General features: G+C 41.1%; 1 protein-coding gene across 1 annotated transcript; it reads right to left on the bottom strand.

The window, feature by feature from the left end:
* Window positions 1-11,539: 11,539 nt before the first annotated feature.
* LOC108241530 lies at window positions 11,540-17,507 on the bottom strand. Its single transcript, XM_017425722.3, has 4 exons — window positions 17,357-17,507; window positions 15,951-16,392; window positions 14,683-14,819; window positions 11,540-13,313 (listed from the first exon to the last, which is right to left on the bottom strand). The coding sequence occupies exons 2-4, from the start codon at window positions 16,382-16,384 to the stop codon at window positions 13,138-13,140; spliced, it is 747 nt and encodes a 248-aa protein (XP_017281211.1). The 5' UTR covers window positions 16,385-16,392; window positions 17,357-17,507; the 3' UTR covers window positions 11,540-13,137.
* Between the last annotated feature and the right edge of the window lie 765 nt (window positions 17,508-18,272).

The raw sequence follows: 18,272 nt of genomic DNA, 5'->3' as shown, positions 1-18,272 counted from the left end.
TTATACTATCACACAGTAAATGTTGCACTGCAGACTCATTACAAAATAAAACAGCAAACAGCCGATCTGTAACACCAGATGCTACAAGGGGTGCAAGTTAACCCCCACAAGGGGAGAGATAGCTCCATCAGCTGTGACAGTCAGGTCACATTCCTTTGTTATGTGCTGTCAGAAGGGCCTTCCCCCTTTGGAAAGTTGGTTCCGACAGTGAATACAGCTGCAGAGATGGTGGATCAGAGCGAGCAGAGCTACAAAAGGCATGGAAACAGAACACATGGGCCGAGGGAGACGAGGGAGGAAGACTGATGAAAATAAAGGTTACGCTTTTTTTCCTGAATGGATGGCAGACATGTTGAAAACCCCTTGGAGTCAATCATGTATTAGCCTGTTTCAGTTTCGGGATGGTGTGTGTGTGCGTGTGTAAGAGAGAAAGAAAAGGGAGAGGCAGACAGAGACAGGAAAGTGAAAGTGATTCATCTTTAAAAGGGCAGAATGCTGGGTGATGTATGGTGTGTGTGAGTGCGTGTGTTTGTGTCTTGTAGAATAGGGCGTGGGAGGTGTGATCTGGCCATCTACAACTCCTCTTACTTCTCCACAGAGAAATGTGGAGAATGAGGAGTCTGGGTTCGGGTTGTTGATCAAAGACGCTGAGAAGCTGATACCAAAGCTGTCTTTCAGTCTATTAGTGTTTTGAAACAAACACACACACACACACATCTCAACAAACTGCATGTATTCTATTACTGTTAATGAGCACTTTAAGTTAAAGACAGAGAGAGTTTATACCAAAAATATGCTTTGCTCAATTTAATAAAGGACATGTCTCCAATGGATCCTTTCTGCTCTGTGTTACCAGTTTATTTGGTACAAATTGCTAAAGTTGTCTGTTTTTTAGCAAATCCTATTGACATAAATGTTAAAGACATAGCATACATTTTTAAAAGTGACACAACCTAGACACAAAAATGCCAAAATGCTAATTCACCTTTTGATAAATTACCTAGATGATTAATTTGTATTCAAATAAATTGTCCTAATCACCATATGGCATTTCATGCTGTCTAATTGAAAAGATGTTTGATTTATAATGACCTAATTTTCATTATTTTTCTCAAATTTGAAATGTAAAATTCAAAGTTTGCCTCACTAATTAAACCAAATTTCCATTTAAAACTTATTAGAAAAAGTATTTTTTTGGTCTTTTTTTTTCTAAAAAGTCAAATGTTTTAAAACAAAACCAGAACCATGTGTAACTTAATGTCTAATATGATTCTAAATAGATCTTTAACCTCTGAAGGTCCTCCTTTTATTTAAGTCTGCAAAGCAGGAATCATTTGTCATCGACACCCCAGTAACGTGTCAGTAATTTGTAACGGCCTCACCAGGAACCAACATTGCCAAAAAAAAAAAAAAAAAAAAAGCACAGAGGAATGTAATGAAAATAAAGCCCAGGGTTTTACAGAGCTAATATGCAACACAGAGGTTGCAACACAACCTGGACTCATCCATGAATTGCCGGCAGGCTGTTACTTAATTTCGGCATAGTATATGTGATGCAAATGCCACCGGAGGAAAGGAAAGCCTCATGAGGAGGCCTGTTCTCCTTCATGGAGCTTCCCAATCCCTGCAACCCTTAAGGAGAGCTCTTGGTTCTATTTTGTGTGACAGCTGCTTAAGTTACACCTCACACAAATAAGATGTACTTGACTACAGCACTTTGCAATGTCTCATCTCTAATTCAGAGGCAAAGCTCATCAGAATAACTGTGCGCAAAAAGAAAGTCTGACACTAGATAACTGGCTGGGTAGGCAGAAGGTGTGAGAGAAGACGTCAGAATGATAGCGTGACAGTGTGCGTGTTTCTGTGCATGGAAAATCCTGGCAGTTCTGCTCCTACGTAGACGAGAGGTACAGCTGAGTGTTAATTATCAATCAGAAAAAATGAGCAGCTGTACAAGGCTGGCAAAAAGCACAGTGCTGTGTCACACCACAGCTTTACCTCACTCTGATTTACCTGGCTTTTTCCCATCTCCCCCCTGCTCCACTTTAAGGGATCTTGTTCCATCCCAGCCTCCTGTCTCTTCTCTACACAACGCCTCTAACTGCATGCGTTGCCTCCATATTTATCTCTCCTTTTATCTGTTACAGCCACCTTCTTTGCCACCTTCTCATGCCCTTCCTCCATGCCTCTGTTCTTGTGAGCGGCGAGTCTGCAGGGTGCATGTATCCAGCACCTATCCAGACATTCCTCGGTTGGGAAGCCAGACAGCCAGACAGCTAGACTGACAAAAGGAGGCCAGAGCGGAGGACGGAGTGACAGACGGTCAGCTAACTGCAGCAAGGCTGACAAGCAAAAAATACACTAAACAAAAAAAAAAAAAAAAAAACTGTAACCAGACAGGAAATGTCTAGAGAGGCAGAAGAGCAGTCTGATAAAGGGACAGAGAAGGTGTCAGTATAAGAAACTGAACAAACAAAAAGGATGATAGATAAAGGCCGACAAGAAGGGACAGGCAGGTAGGCAGAGCAGCCAGACAAGCAAGTCGTCTCAGGCTGGTGCGTAGCAGCTGGTTGAGCTACAAGCCCTGCATCCCAACAGGCCAGAAGGTCAGTGACGGCATGGCTGATAAACACTGCCGCTGTCTGGGCCTGCTGAAGTACTACAGGCACAAACTGATGCCTGTATGGTGACAGATGACCCGGTCATTACTGAGTTGGTTGGAAGATGAGCTCAATGCTTCAAAAGCAAAATCAAGAAGAGTGCTTTAAATGCTTAAGCTTTCCAACTGCCTGACAATCAGAGGTGTATACACTTTTTTCAGTTTAAAACATTTGGTCGAACAAAACAAGCCATCTCATAATGGCTTGGAGTTGAATTTGGATTGATCAAACAATTTAGTTTTTTCTTTCGTAAATTTAAAATAAGCGAAAGCAAATACATAGATAAGCTGGAACACAAAAGCCACAATCAGGTAAATCATTTGGCAATTATTGAGGGGTGGGCACAGAGTGAACTGTCAGTGTTTAAAGGGTTAGAAACAGGAACGGTAAGAAAGAGCAAGAATCTAGAAGACTCAAACATTAGAACTGTGGGTTGGTCATGATATGCAGTGGTTAGTGCCAACCAGACGTGGTCCAGGGAAGGACACTCAGGAAGCCAGCAGCTCATGTCCCTTCTTCTCCTTCAGCTGCAATAACCACATCTAACACAGCCGCCTACCTCTGCTCATTTTCAACCACCACAGTGTCTGCAGCTGTTCGTCTGTGGGGAGCTGCACATCTGCTGAGGATGACCTTTGATTCCATCTTTCTGGTGCTTATAAAGTCTGCTGTGCTGCTAAGATCACAGTCTCTCTGCTGTCCATCAAACAGAACATTTCTTCAATCTGCCAATGATGTGTCTCAGGGGAGTCATGGCATTTCATCACGATCCTCTCTTGCTGTATGGGTACTTTGTCAGTAATTCAGCCTTAAGTGTTTTGAAAGAGGCTGATGCAGGGATACTGGAAAATGGCAGGGCTATGTCATGGCACAAAATGATGTTTTTAGGGGCACACTTTAAACAACACATGACAGTGTTATTCTGGCAAAGAAACTTTCAAATGTAAACATTTATGTCTTAAAAAAAGATTTCATAATCTCCAGTTTGATGCATTTCTGATGTTTTTTGTTTGGTATCATGGCCAGTCTTTATTAATAATCGTTAAAAAATAGCAACACAAGGCAAGGTTACATGGCAGATTAGAAGTCTTGTAAAAGGACCCACTACCTCTTGTGATTTTGAATTAAAGACTAAGGAGACATCTGACTAAATGTAGGAAGGAGGTTCACCCACTGATAGGAACCTGACTGCCTGAAGACATTTTACTGTGGTCAATCATGGCTCCAACTACATTGATGGATACTGGCTACCAGTAGCTGTCTTCACTAGAAACTCCATCCTCCCATTCTCAACCTCTTTTCCCCTTTGACCACCATAAAGCCCACCTATCCAAATTCAAACAACATTTCAATAACCTCTGATTTTATTTTCATACCAGTTATGTGTAATGATGAGAAGGAGGGGATTAGGGCCTGGGCAAAACAGAGCAACCACAAGATATTCCTGAGCCATTCATTCATCCATTAGCTGCCGCTTATTCCGGAGTCGGGTCTTGAGGGCAGCAGCTTGAGCAGGGAAACCCAGACATCTCTCTCGATGGCCACCTCTTCCAGCTTTTCCAAGAGGATTCAAAGGCGTTCCCAGGCCAGCCAAGAGAGTCTCTCCAGAAGTGTCCTGGGTTTTCCCCGGGATCTCCTCCCTGCTGAACATGCCCAAAACACCTCCCTAGGGAGGCGTCCAGGGGGCATCCTCACCAGATGTCCAAACCACCTCAACTGGCTCCTCTTGATGTGCAGGAGCAACGAATCTACTCCAAGTCCCTCCCAGATAACTGAACTTCTCACCCTTTCTCTAAGGAAAAGGCCAGCTACCGTGAAGAGAAAACTCATTTCTACTGCCTGTATCTGCAATCTCGTTCTTTCGGTCACTACCCAAAGTTCATGACCATAGGTGAGGGTAGGAATGTAGACCAACCGATAAACAGAGTTTTACCTTGCAGCTCAGCTTCCTCTTCACCACAAGTGTCACCCAAGAGTCCCCAGACAAAGCTTCCACCATGGAAAATGTGTTGGTGAGATTATGAAGGTTCTCGAAGTATTCCTTCCACCATCTGACGACATCACTGGTTGAGGTCAACAGCCCCGCAACTCCACTATACACAGTGTTGGTAAAGCATGGCTTTCCCTGCTTCAGAAGCCTGACTCTTCCTACACCCAAGCTTTTACCTTCGCAACAACCATGGCTGCAGCCTGCAGGGCTCGTACTAACAGCTAACAAGGCCCAACAGGGTCTACCAGGTTTGTGGGGCATCTTCCCCTCCATCTGATGATCAGCTAACAGCTCTGCTCCTCTCTTCACCTGAGTGTCCAAATCATACAGGTGCAGATCAGATGACACAACTACAAAGTCTATCATCGATCTGCGGCCTCGGGTGTCCTGGCGCCATGTGACAGGTCACACTGTTGTTAACCATGTGGGCATTGAAGTACTCCAGCAGAATGGTAGAATGCCCAGCTGGAGCATCTTCCAGCACCCAACTAAGGACTCCAAGAAATACTCTAAACTACAGTTCAGTGCACAAACAACAGCCAGAGCTTGTCCCCCACCCAAAGGCGCATGGAAGCACCAAGCTGGGGGGCTATAAGTAGTAGTAAGCACTGTTGCCTCACAGCAAGAAGGTCATGGGTTCAAGCCCCAGATTGGACCTGGGGTCTTTCTGTGTGGAGTTTGCATGTTCTCCTGGTGTTTGCATGGGTTTTCTTCAGGTACTCCAGTCACCTCCCACAGTCTAAAAACATGTACAAAAAACAGGCCTCCCTTGTAAAAGAGATCTGTGATCTCAATAGGACATGTCTGGTTTTGTAAAGGTTCATATATAAGTAGCCCCACACTAACCTGGTGCCTCTCACCACGGGCAACTCTAGAGTGGAATAAGGTCCAGCCCCTCTCAAGGGGATTCGTTCCAGAACTCAAACTGTGTGTTCAGGTGAGCCTGATTATATCTAGTCAGTATTGCTCAACCTCTCACACAAGTTCAGGCTGCTTCTCCACCAAACCCATGTAACTCCTTTGGGCCGAGCCCGACCAGGCCCCATATGTAGAGGCCCGATCACCAGGAGCTGGCCCCTCCCCCAGGCCTGGCTCCAGGGTGAGGCCCAAGTAAACCAACTTCCGGATGAGGGACAACAAGTTTCTTGCTGTCGTTTGTCCATACAAGTGGTGTTGAACTGCTTTTTATCTGGTCGGTCACCTAGACTAATTTGCCTTGGGAGACCCTACAGGGGGCAATTGCCCCCGACAGCATAGCTCTCAGGATCATTCAGGCACACAAACTCCTCCACCATGATAAGGTAGCGATTCACGGAGGAGCCATAAAGGGCATTATTACAGTCATCTACCAAGACCACTATCTGAGCTAGAATATATTTATGTTACTGATTGACTGCTGAGGTTAAGTATAACCTAGCAACAGCAATTTCAGGTGGAAAAATCCAACTACTTTGCTAATAAAAAGAGATTTACAATTGACAGATTTTAAAATACTATGTTCTGTAAGAATACAATGCACATAGTGTCTTATTTTTCTCTTTTTAGATTAATTTTCTCTGAAAATATGAGGTGGTAAACAATTCTGCACTGCACCTTTGTAAACCTGTGATATTGGGAACAGTTCTAAAAAATTGAACCAGAACAGTTTTTTTATATCGTGTTATAACAGGATAGTCCAAAACTGTTTCACTGTATTGTTGCCTCAGCATAAACGTTCTACAATGACACCCCAATGACATTCAGAAAGCGAATTTATCAGGAGAGAAAAAAAAAAAAAACGAAAGACTTGAAGCACTCGAGAAGTGCTGCAGTTTCACCATATGGTGAAGATTTTGCTCTAGGCAAACGCCTCCTGATTTCAATCACTCTGACTCAGCTAAAATCCATTTGCACTTCCTCTGTTCACCAGATGCAGCAGTGATGCATTTCAGAACAATCCATCCACAAACATTTCAACTAATTGTAACACTCAATTACAGAACATCGGAATGAATAAATATTACAAATGTGGCTCAAGGTTACGACTAATGTACAACAGAATGAGATTGCCTGGCTGGAAGGACAGGATGAAGCCTTGCACTACCCTCTCATTTCATCACAATTAGGAAATCGTCTGTCTGGTCATTCAGCCATCATAACCTTTAGAGTACAATCATTACTGCCAGCTATTTCCACAGTCTACGTGCACAGCTTTACAGCAGTCTTTAGCCCAGATCTCTGAACTCTATATGCTGGCTGTTTTCCTGCTGGGTCAAGTCGCAGTGACAGTAAACCACAAACCTTCATCTTCAGGAGCGTTTCGAATGGACTTAAAGACAAACTAAAGAAAACACGATCATCCACACAGCCTATAATGAGGCATGACCATTTCCTGAAAGTGAGGAGAATTCAAAATTTTCCAGAAATCATTTCATGCTGCCGATATTTGGTATAAAACCCTCCCTTAAATTAGATAAAATTGGCACGGAGGCAGCCTAACTGAGGCAGATTTTCCAAACATCTTTTAACAATTTTAACCAGTCGACTGCAGATAATTTACCAGAATCTTACCCCCCACTCCAACTGGCAATTCAGTTATGTTTTTGTACTGGTTAGTTCTGACTGTAGTTAGCTCACCACAGGCCTCTTCCTGTACTTGCCAACAAGCTGTTATGAGATCAGTAAAAAAAAAAAAAAAAGAAGGCACAGAAAATAACTGGACACACTAAAGAAAGATGAAAAAGCCCGGACTGGAGGTGAGTCACAGAGGAAAAATAAAACGTTAGCTGCTTTTCTGAACTGGTTGTACCATTTATCATGTGCCGTGGGAGGTCATTTCAGGGAGGAGGAGGAGGACAGGGACAGCATTCTATTGATACAACACTTATTACATGCTGCTTACGGTAAAGGATAAGAGAGAAGACACGTTTCTTTGGTGGTCCTTTTACCAAAGTATGATGCATCAAAAAGGCCTTTTTACGCAGGATCTGACAAACATTACTCTGTATTACGGTAAAGAGACTTTGAGCTCATGATGTTATTTAATGTGAGAACCATCTGCAGTTTTTTTTTTAAATAAAGTAGGTATGAATGTGGGGTTAGGCTTTTTGTGCTTCTGAAAAATGTTGCCAATCAAAAGAAGTAATTAAGACATAAAACCTTATTTTACATTACAGGGACCAATATTTAAGGTCCAATAATCAGGGAGCAATATTTGAAAGAAGCTAAAATTTGAAAGAAGGCAGCTGTTTTGCAAGTATTTCATTGTGCATCAGTACGATTACAATAAGACTGAACACGTGAGGCTGGTTTGATGAGCATTTTTAAGAGAAAGCCTCTCCTCTTTAAACAGAGAACAGGTTGTAACTGAACACACTACAAGACTTCTTATAATAAAGTGAAGATGTTTGGCTGTAATGTACAACCTATCTGAACAAATGCCTCAAACCAACTGTCTAGCATGGTGCTGGAAGACTAATGGTATGGGCTTGTTTCAAATCCACCTGGACCTGGACACCTTCCGGTCACCGAGTCAGACTCAGGAAAATCTTTTGAAGGCCACAGCATCCGAGAGCCGGATAAGAGGCCATCTGACAGCTGAAGGTTGGTCAGTGTTGAGTAACACAAAAGGCTCCCAGGCATAGCGGCAAATCTACAACAAATTGACTGAAAAATTTAAAGATTTATAATGTTGCAACAGCCAAACTTTAGCCTCGATAAAATACTGTGGGCGTGACCCTCGAGAACAGGATGTGTAATAAAAGCACAAAGTGTTAAGATTTTCATTTTGGCTTCAGTGTTAACAGATCTGAGAATACACTCCGGTTGTGTGGCTCTAGCCGTCCTGAAGTTGTTAGACATCTACAGTTTTGGCATTGTGCCTATTTTTTTAAACTTAAAGCATAAGTTCAGATTTTTTGAACTAAGGTTCTGTTTAAAGGTGAACAATAATATCGTAACTGGTGTATGTCGTTCTTTGAAGATGATACATTTTTAAGAAGAGTGCATGACACATATTTATTTGATTCCAAACGCTAACAGCGGCAGTGTAACCTGGGGCACCGTTAGCAGGAACATCATGTCTGCTGGATTAGCCACGCAATGCAAAACTGCAACGACATCCCTGTTAAAGACTGTAGATGTACTGCAGCAGCAAAGCACTGAAAAAGTAGGCGATATGAATACACAGACAATACATATGCCACACTGCTGGTGTGAAAACAGTACAGACAAGATGTGTAACTATCTAACTAAATCAATACTGTTAAAGAAAGAGTGAACCAAAACAACAATGTGAGAGGCTGATAAAGAACACATTCAACATATCGTTGCTGAAGTTAAGTCACATGGTGTGCTTAGTTCCTCCCACACAACACGGTTTTATTTTTACTAAATAAATATAAATATAAAGTCTGTGTAATGTGTCGATTGTGGTTGCTGTGTGGTCAAACTGAGCTAACTTTTAGACCTAGAGCTGGTAGCATAAAAACAGTTAGTGAGCTAATTTTAGTTTTATTTATTTATTTTTTTTAATTGTTGGGAAGCTGTTTCACAGCGCCAGGATGCGTCACCATGGCAACTTATCCTGGAAACCCTACCTGCTCTGGAGCAGGTTAGCTTTTGTGATAAGAGGTTACACATGTGCAGCATTGCCTACTGAAAAGTCAATTTAAGAAAAACCTGACTTTTGGTGCACAAACAGTAAAAGTCATTTTTTTTTTTATATTCTTATCCATTTTTATGAAAAATTCCTCAGCATTAGTGAACGCTGATATGTCCTCAAACAGACACTGTTTTCTTTAGTTGGTTCCTGCTAACTTAGAAAGATTTACAATGCGTCTCCAATAGACTAAGTGCATCAAATGTTTCCTCATTCCTAGTAATTGCTCTCAGCATCTTTTAAATGTTTTGTACAGCTTATTTAGCTGTCACTGGACAACACAAACTTTTCTGGAACTTTTGCTGACAGAAAATATACATTTGTATTGAGTCTGCTGTGTGTTTGGAACAATTTATTTCTTTTATTGCAAAGAGTTGTTGATTGCGTCTGACAGAACATGCTGGGCCTGCTTCTGCTGGAGGATTCCTCCAGTTAACAGCATGATCTGCCATCTAGTGAATGCTTTAAATGGTTTTCGTGGATAAACAACTTTTTACTAGATTTTTTTTTTAATCTACTGAATCTAATTGTATTGCCTTATAATTGGATTGAGTTGGCTATGTAATTAGATCTGAATCTGGACTTTATTTAGACAGAAGTGAATCGCGTTTCATTTGTTCTGATTTTGACTAATTGCTTTTTTTTGCCTGCCACCATTAGAAGTATTATGTAATTGCCTGTGTCTGTGCCTGTTTGTTAGCAAAATATCTCATTTTATGTTTCATACATTAGAACCAGTAGGGAAAAATCACCTTATTGCAAATTTTACTTTACATGTTGAATTTGAAGTGAACATTACCAGACTTGTTACAGAACGGCGTTAACTTTTGGAATAGGTCTCAAACTTGATGACACTACCAGAGTGTGTCTGCTTCCCTTAGCTGCCCAAGTCTGAGCTGACCACAGCTCCTCCATCCTGTTTCCAACAAGAGTCTCTTCATGTGTCAGCCTAACAAACCGCTGCATTACCGGATCGGTGAAGACGATGAATGCCAAATGACTGATCACGCTAGAAACAGCTGAAGAAACTGGAGGTGACTCACATGTGAGAAATGTGGCTCTGAAGTCTGGAACTGGTTTCTCATCTTCGCATGAGAAAGCGTTTCCTCAAGTCAAGGTCTGTAGGAACTGAGCGACTAGTACAGGTGGGTCAGAGCATTACAAAATTAAACTCTCAGCTTGGTTTGTTTCAAATGAAAGAGCTGAACAAATGCCGTGTTGTGGTGTGGCTGCAGGAGGCCAAGTGGGGCCGGTCATTTCAGACCTCCAGTGTATTGGTTTATTTGTTCAAATTCTGAAATGTGCTGAAAGGATCCTCGGGGACATACAGAGCTATTATTCACTCACCAGTGTTACAACATGCACGACAGACGCTGTTTCCTAACGCCGGAGCTCTAATATCTAATATTCCTCCGAAAAAATGCACGGGCAGGACCATTCCAGCTCCTTCAGCAATCGAAGGGAAATCCCTCGAACCCTCAGGCGAACCACTTTATGATTCTTAATGCTGGTTAATCAAGATTTATGATTGTGAAGCAGCCTTGTCGAGTCAAACTGAGCACCAGTGACAATCAATAACAGATGGGCTTTGAGCACAGCCTGACAGCGCTGAGGGGGACTTTTTAAGTGAAGAAAGACTTTTTTTTTAGTGAGCAACTTGTAAAAAAAAAAAAAAAAGAACTTGTCACATGCTCGTGAAAACAGTGAAAGGCTTCATGTTTAAACAGCATATAGTACAGTTTAAATGTTAAACTGACAGCTCTTTTTCATGCTTATCCACAAATATTTTAACAATCCCAGATCAAACTGATAACATATGGGAATTTCGCTTTAGAGTGGATTTTATCCTCGGGGAAAGACAAGCATATAAAAATGATCAGAGTAAACTAAAGAATTAGCATTTCTGCAAAAATACAGCGTGAATACTGAGCTGAATGACGGCTGAAAAAGCTGAAACTGAGCCGTTAAAGCTAAATGAAGCAGAACAGGACGTAAAAACAGAAAGGTAGTATAATGCGAGCTAAAAGTAGCACAATGGTAGCTAGAAGCTAAAGCTAGCAAAAAGCTTGCTAAAACTAGCATAAGAAAATAAAAATAGAACAAGTAGGACAAACCAAATTCAAAAAATATATATACACATATACATACATAAATACATATATTTTTAATTAAATGATATAGATCTCAAAGTCTTATTATGGAGAAAATGTTTCTAAATAAATAAATATTTTTGAGAATTATAAAACTCACAAAAAAGCGAAAGTCACAGCACCCAGTTCAAATGTGTGCTGATAGTATATTAAAGGTTATTCCTGCATTTATTGGTTGACAGGTAAAGCACACCCTCAGATCTCCATTAACCAGTCTGTTTTGAAACCACACAGACTCAGACAGTTCACCCTCCCGCAGAAACACGAGCACAGACTGAACCAGTGCTCCAAACTGACAACATCAAGTGACCATTTTCTCATTTTTATCCCTCTGAGACCAACATAAACGCTGCAGTGGCACTGACAGACGGTCCAAAGCACATTTTTGCCAGCGTCTGCAAACAATACAAAAAAAAACAAAAAAACCTAACAAAAAAACAACAGTATCATCATGCCTGCCTACCCTATCATCACCGTTCCCCCAGTCAGATTCGCCTTTAAGATCAACAATGGAAGCCACGTTGAAGAGTGGAGAACATCAAAAGCAACTTCAGCTCTTTGATAATGACGGATCTTGATGTTGCAGTCTCTTTTTTTATACATAAAAATCCCTCACAGAGCTACTTAAAATTCAACTGCAAAGCCCAGCAAAGGGCAGAGAAATCAGACTGTGATTTCGACATCCATTAGAGGCAAAGCGTCTGCGAACATTATCGATTCAGAATCATGAGATTACCTTGATCTGCTCAGTAACAGTTGCCTGAAATCCAATTTTAAGTTGCATTCTGAATTAAACAGGGAGAAACGGGGCTGAGCAGTAAGCAAGCAGAAGCTTGTGTCTCCCAAGTCTTTAAGAATGAACCCGTTGAACTCCCTGAGGTGTGTGGAAATAAATATCACCGAATAAATCTTACATCATCACTACCATCTAGTGGTGGGAAGCTGCAATCGCCTCAAACAGCACAAAGATAAAATATATACGAGGAAAAGAGGTAAATTCTTTGCCCCCCCTCCTTTCACATATAAACCAAAAAAAAAGTTAACTTTCACCCTGACTGAAGCAGCAATTTGTTAAACCGAGACATGCACAGTTGGAGCAAACCTTTGAAGAAAATTTGATTTATTTTAGTCAAGAAAACAAAAGCGATTATTTGAACAGGCAGACAACAACGCTGTTGCACAATCAAACCATTGTTTCCTCGTGAAGCCAACTGTCCGATGGGTGTTAAATCAAAACTGTAACTTCATGTACTTAGTGGTCATGAAAAATGCAAACGCTTCTTCTCAAATGAGTCACTGACGGCATCATTTTAAACCACAAAAACTTGTTAAAACGATAAGAACTATAAAAACCAGAAAGTGTGGTGCACAACTAAAAAAACAAAATAAAAATCTGTACATTAAAAAACTAAGATAAAATCAAAATTACAACCTATAATAAAAGGAACTTAGATTTTACTTTACAACCTTTGACCTCTAACAGCTTCAGCCTATTTTTCACAGACCTGGATGAAGTACTTTACATTTGATTTATGTGACTAAACCTTTTACTAAGAAAAAAATGTAAAGTTAAATAAATAATCTACTTACTGTCTAATTACAATCCACTGAACGGGTCAGGGAGAACAGCGTGACCCAGCGTGGTCTACGTAAAGGCCCGGCGGTTCATTTGATTTGGGAATATTAACCAAGTCTGGCTTACTCTTCAGCGTTTGCAAACTGGTCCGGCTCGGCGGGAGTCCTGTAGCACCTCCATCGAAGGGGACGCACGTGGTGAACAGCCGGGCTGTAACTAGCCGTCGCCGGAAGGTCCGCCGTAGTTCTCTCCTGGAGGGTCGAGCCCCGTAGCGTGAAGTGGATCACGTCCTCGGGACCTGCAGGACACGCAGACCACCAGGGGCTGTCTCAGAATAACAGATACCTTCTGGAAACGGTGTTGTTTCAGTCAATTTTCAGCCCTTTTTCAACAAATAATGAAACTTTCAAAAGTAATCACTGGATGTACCTCTACTACTACTGATTAACCTTTGGAGTCAACCATATTCAAGATGGCCACCACAGCCAGCTGAACTTAGCAAACACAAAAATGGCTGTAACTCTGTCAAATTTACAGATATTGAGCTGAAGTTTGATTTGTTAGTAGCTGACAGTCATGAGCACTACAAGTGCTAACAGACTGCACAACATTTTTAAAACTTTACCATTAATTGTTGAAGTCATACTTCAGTAATTAATGTGCTAAAACATCTCATATAATCACATCATATTACACATAATGTCATTTACAAGGTGTGACCAAACTGGCTATAAATCTGTCCCTCCTCAGCATCTGATAATTTTTGCTTAACATTTTAACATATGATAAGAATTTCTTCCAGGAATGCTAGGCATTCAATTAGGCATTAGTGATAATTAATATTTATTGTAAATTCAGAGAAAAAGTTTAAATAGTTATCAGTTTGGGTTTTTTTTTATTTCTGTCTCCAAGTCCATAAAAGACAAGCTAGATACAAAAAAACCCAGCAAGAAACAACACTTCTGAAGAGCAAAAAAAAAAGAGATTTTTATCAATTAGGCCTAATCACTTTCAGTAGTATTTAATAAAACAATATGTTTTCTAAAACTGAATATTTTAAAGTAAAATAAACGGCAAAGTTTGCTTGGCTAACCTGTGACTAACAGGTTTCAAGTAATATAATTTTAACCCATGACTGACTTTATAAAGTGCTTCAGATTTCACAGCTAGCTGCCATTCAAGTTACTGAAACTGGGAGTTATTTAGAGTCTACATCTTTTCTAAATAGTTTGTAAAATACCCTGCATATCTGAGAAAACTACTTTTCCCTTTTTTAGAAAATGTGGAAAAGTGTCTCGAAACATAAATGCTTTTCCAGGCTATTTCCTTGTTTTTCTTTACTTATCCAAACATAGAGACACTGAAACCAAATTCCCTACTTTTCCCCTGTAAGTGGAATATCCTAGCAGCCAAAGTGCTGCTCGTTACGACGTAAACTCCCCTCATGTTGCCTGAACAGCTGTGACCCATCAAGGACTCGGACTCCACAAAAACCTCTGAGTGAGCCCTTCAAAGTCGGGCCTTAAACGTGAGGACCGCGAGGATGGGCCTGCACGATCGGGGCTATTTAGCAGTACAGCGTTTCATCAGACATCTGGAAAATATTGAGACCAAGAAACCAACCCGAACTACAATATTATTCCTTAACCGAAGCCATCAGGAAATACCATAAGCTGCGACGCCAAAACACATCTTTTCCCAGTTTCTGAGTGTGACCTCTTGGATCTCTTTCTCCCAGTCTTCCTGCTCTTGTTGTGGCATCAGTGGAGGCGCAGAACTTCCCGATGACGGGTCTTTATCATCTCTGCAAACAGACTTTGGTTACTGTATGCAACAAGCTGGCAGGTTTTTTTTTCTTTTGAGCAACTCTTTAACTGTAGACCTACAGGAAATACATGGTAGTACATGGGTAAATAGCTAAATCCTAAGAACAATAATACATTTTAACTTTAGTTATAGTTGTTTGCTCCAAATAAAACCCGGTGAAGTCTTCAACCGGTGAGATGAGAAGCTGCCGCAGGAGGAACACGTGGTAGGAAGTACTTCACACTGGGATCTGTCATAACTCCAGCAACCAATTATTTTAGGATTAAAGGTGGGACTAACAGGCACATGTGTCATTAAAGTTAAAAACAAACTCTTCTAAATGTCACTAATAAACCTTTTACACAGTGTTTACACAGTATACAGCATTTCATTTGGACCTTTAATTGTCTGTGACAACCACTTTTAAAAAGGCTCATAACCCTCAAAAAGGTAAAAGCATAATGAATTAAAGTGATTTGCGTGAAATAGCAAAAAACAAAACCTGAAAATTGTTATTCATACCAGGCTCAGCTTTGAGTTGTTTTGCTAAGCTGATTTACTAAATAAAAGCTCTTTTATTAGGTAGAATTGCAAAAAGAAACTATTTTATCTCACTATTATCAAAGGGTTGAATTAATCCCTTTGAGTTATTCTCATGCTCTGGTAAATCAAATAAAGAAAAAAGGTTAAAAACAAAAACAACTGGACTTCTATACTGCAGCTGAAGACGTTTCGCTTCTCATCCGAGGAGCTTTCTGAGAAGCGAAACGTCTTCAGCTACAGAACAGAAGTCCAGTTGTTTTTGTTTTTAACCTTTTTTGGGGGGGATTTACCATGTCCTGGATGACTGAGAATCTCCACCAGCATGAGCTCTGGTAAAACGTTTAGGCAACACTGTCTATAACCTCCTGACTGTTCCTGCTAACAAGCAGCAAAAGTGAGATTAAGATAAGAATGAATGCAATCAATGTATTTCCTGGTCAGTAATCCTTTTAAAAACTTTATTTTCCTATAGCTAAAACCTTTCAGCCTGAACAGGAGACACGTATTTCCATCTGACTCAGTGCTTCACTTCTGTACTCATGTACGGAAGATTTGAGTAAAAAGGAACAAACGGTTGTTGACGCACCTCTTCTTCTTCTGTCTGAATTTCTTCCTTCCTCTGTGATTGTTCTTCGGTGCTGATAAACTGGGATCTGGAACCAGGTGCTCATATTTGCAGCACGGATTCCCAGCGCCCGGTGCGCTCGCAGCACTAGCGGTGACGGGCGAAAAGTCGCTCTCTCTTGCCCAGACTTTCTTCGGCAGAGCTGCTTTTGGACTCTCGCCCTCGTGTCCGTGATTAACATGACCATTAACCGTATGCGGTGGTCTGGGACGGCCCAGCGAGCCGACGCTTGAGCGCCCACTGGTTTGACTGCCATCTGAGCGGCTGTGGTGAAGCGCTGCTCCCTTTACAGAACTCCTGCCAGGAATGTGCTCGTTGAGCAGATGATTGACTTTCCAGGGGTTGCCATGCGCTCCCCTCTGTCCGCCATCGAAGCTGAGTCCAGTCTGAGGCATGACGTTACCTGTGACACACAGTTAAAGGGTTTAAACACAAAAAGCATGCTTTTATAATTAAGGCCTCGCGTTCCTTGAAGGAATGTGTATCACCTGCCACCTTTCATGCCAAGTGTTAAACCAAGATCTTGTGGCGAGAAAGGTTTAGCTGCTACCACATCAAACCTTAGCTCAATATTAGTAAATCTGACCAAGTTACAGCCATTTTAGTGTTGACTAGCTGTGGCTGCTACTGTAAAATGGGTTGCCTCAAAAGTTTATCAGTGGTGGATGTTTATTCCAGTGGTTACTTTCAAGTTTTATTAAAATCTGTCCAGTGGTTAATAAAATATTTTGTTACGTTTTTAACAAAGATGTTGGACAACACGGAGTGTTCAAAGTGCGTGTTGTGATTTAGTCCCATCTTCAACCACACCAAACTTTAAGCTAAATATCTGCAAATAAAACTGACTGAATCTCGGCGGCCATCTTGAATCGGGTTGACTCAGGTGTAGGGTAACAGCAATGATTACCTTCTGAGAGTTTAGTTAAATCTGGCCATTGGTTCGTGAGATATTTTGCTAACAAGACAGACAAACGAACACACACACACACAAAATTAAAAGCAGTGAGAACTTTGGAAATTTACTTGAACGCACATCGAGGGTAGTTCGGTGGTGCCGCCCCATCTTTTTTTGATACAGTAGGTGAGGTAATTAGATATGTAAAGTAATTAATACACAAAACAATTTCGACCATATCACTCTTAGTTGTAACTTGGGCTAAGTCCTCCACTCCACCGGTTCAGCGGCTGTTAGCCGTTAGCCGTTAGCTTTGTGATTGACAACCGTCACCAGCTGTCGGCAGTTGACGAACTAATCACGTCAGGGCGGTAGTCAAATAAATGTAATGCACGGAAAGCCAAAATTCCGCTCTGAAATTAAAATATATCGAATACAATAAGTGTGGGCGTAAGTTTAATTTACTTCTCACCTGTCCTGAAGCCACAGGCACACCTGCCCCCCGCACAGCAGCACAGACTGACCGGAGAGCGGAGCAGAGCGAGCGGCCGCCAGGGGGCGCCAGAGCCCCGGGCAGCTGTTTCAGTTCTCCTCCAGGTTCTCCTGCTCCTCAGTGAGGATTGAACACAAAGGCCCTGAAGACTCGAAGATAGTTTAGATCCATTAATTTAGAACAACTAATGAAAGAACACGAATGTAGTTTCTGGTTTCTTTACTTTTCTGATGCTGTTTTAAGGAGATGCAGCGAAAATGTAACCAGATGACCAAACTGAACACCTTTAAAAACATTTTATTGTTATCATTATTATTTTAATCATATAAATTCATGTAACAGGTTCCTACCCAGTGCCAGTTTTTTAATGTCATTTCTAACTTGCTGTGCTGTAATGAAAACTGGTTTGGAGAAAAGCTACTTTTAGCCTCAGTGTCACCAGTCCTTAATGTTTAGGAAATGATTTATGATGGAGACTTTCCCTCCCTAATCAGCTGCATATTGCAGAACAACTGTAAATGTTTCTGGTCTTTTAGAGTTTGGACCCATTTTGGCCCAATTTCAGTAAAATTAAAAAAACAAAACAAAGAATGAGTAAATGAGGCCCCGAAATCACACTCGGCACTCTGGTTTTAAGTCTGGATGCTGAAACTGAACTGGCTGGTGTCTTGGCCGAAATAAGGTTGAATGCAAAAGTAAAAAAGCATTTTTGCCCATGTCTATATATACGTGTATGTTCATTGGCTGTCTGTTAACAAAATATCCAATGAACCACTACAGGGATTTTAGCAAAACTCCCAGAAAGTAATCACTGGGTGTACATCTACAGCTGATTAACGTTTAGAGGTAACCACATTCAAGAAACTGGAACTTAAAGATTTTCATCAATTATGAA

Source organism: Kryptolebias marmoratus, linkage group LG3 (assembly GCF_001649575.2).
Source record: "Kryptolebias marmoratus isolate JLee-2015 linkage group LG3, ASM164957v2, whole genome shotgun sequence".
Taxonomy (NCBI): Eukaryota; Metazoa; Chordata; class Actinopteri; order Cyprinodontiformes; family Rivulidae; genus Kryptolebias; species Kryptolebias marmoratus.
Note: the sequence above shows the minus strand (reverse complement) of the source record. Positions and strands in the feature narration are given on the sequence as shown.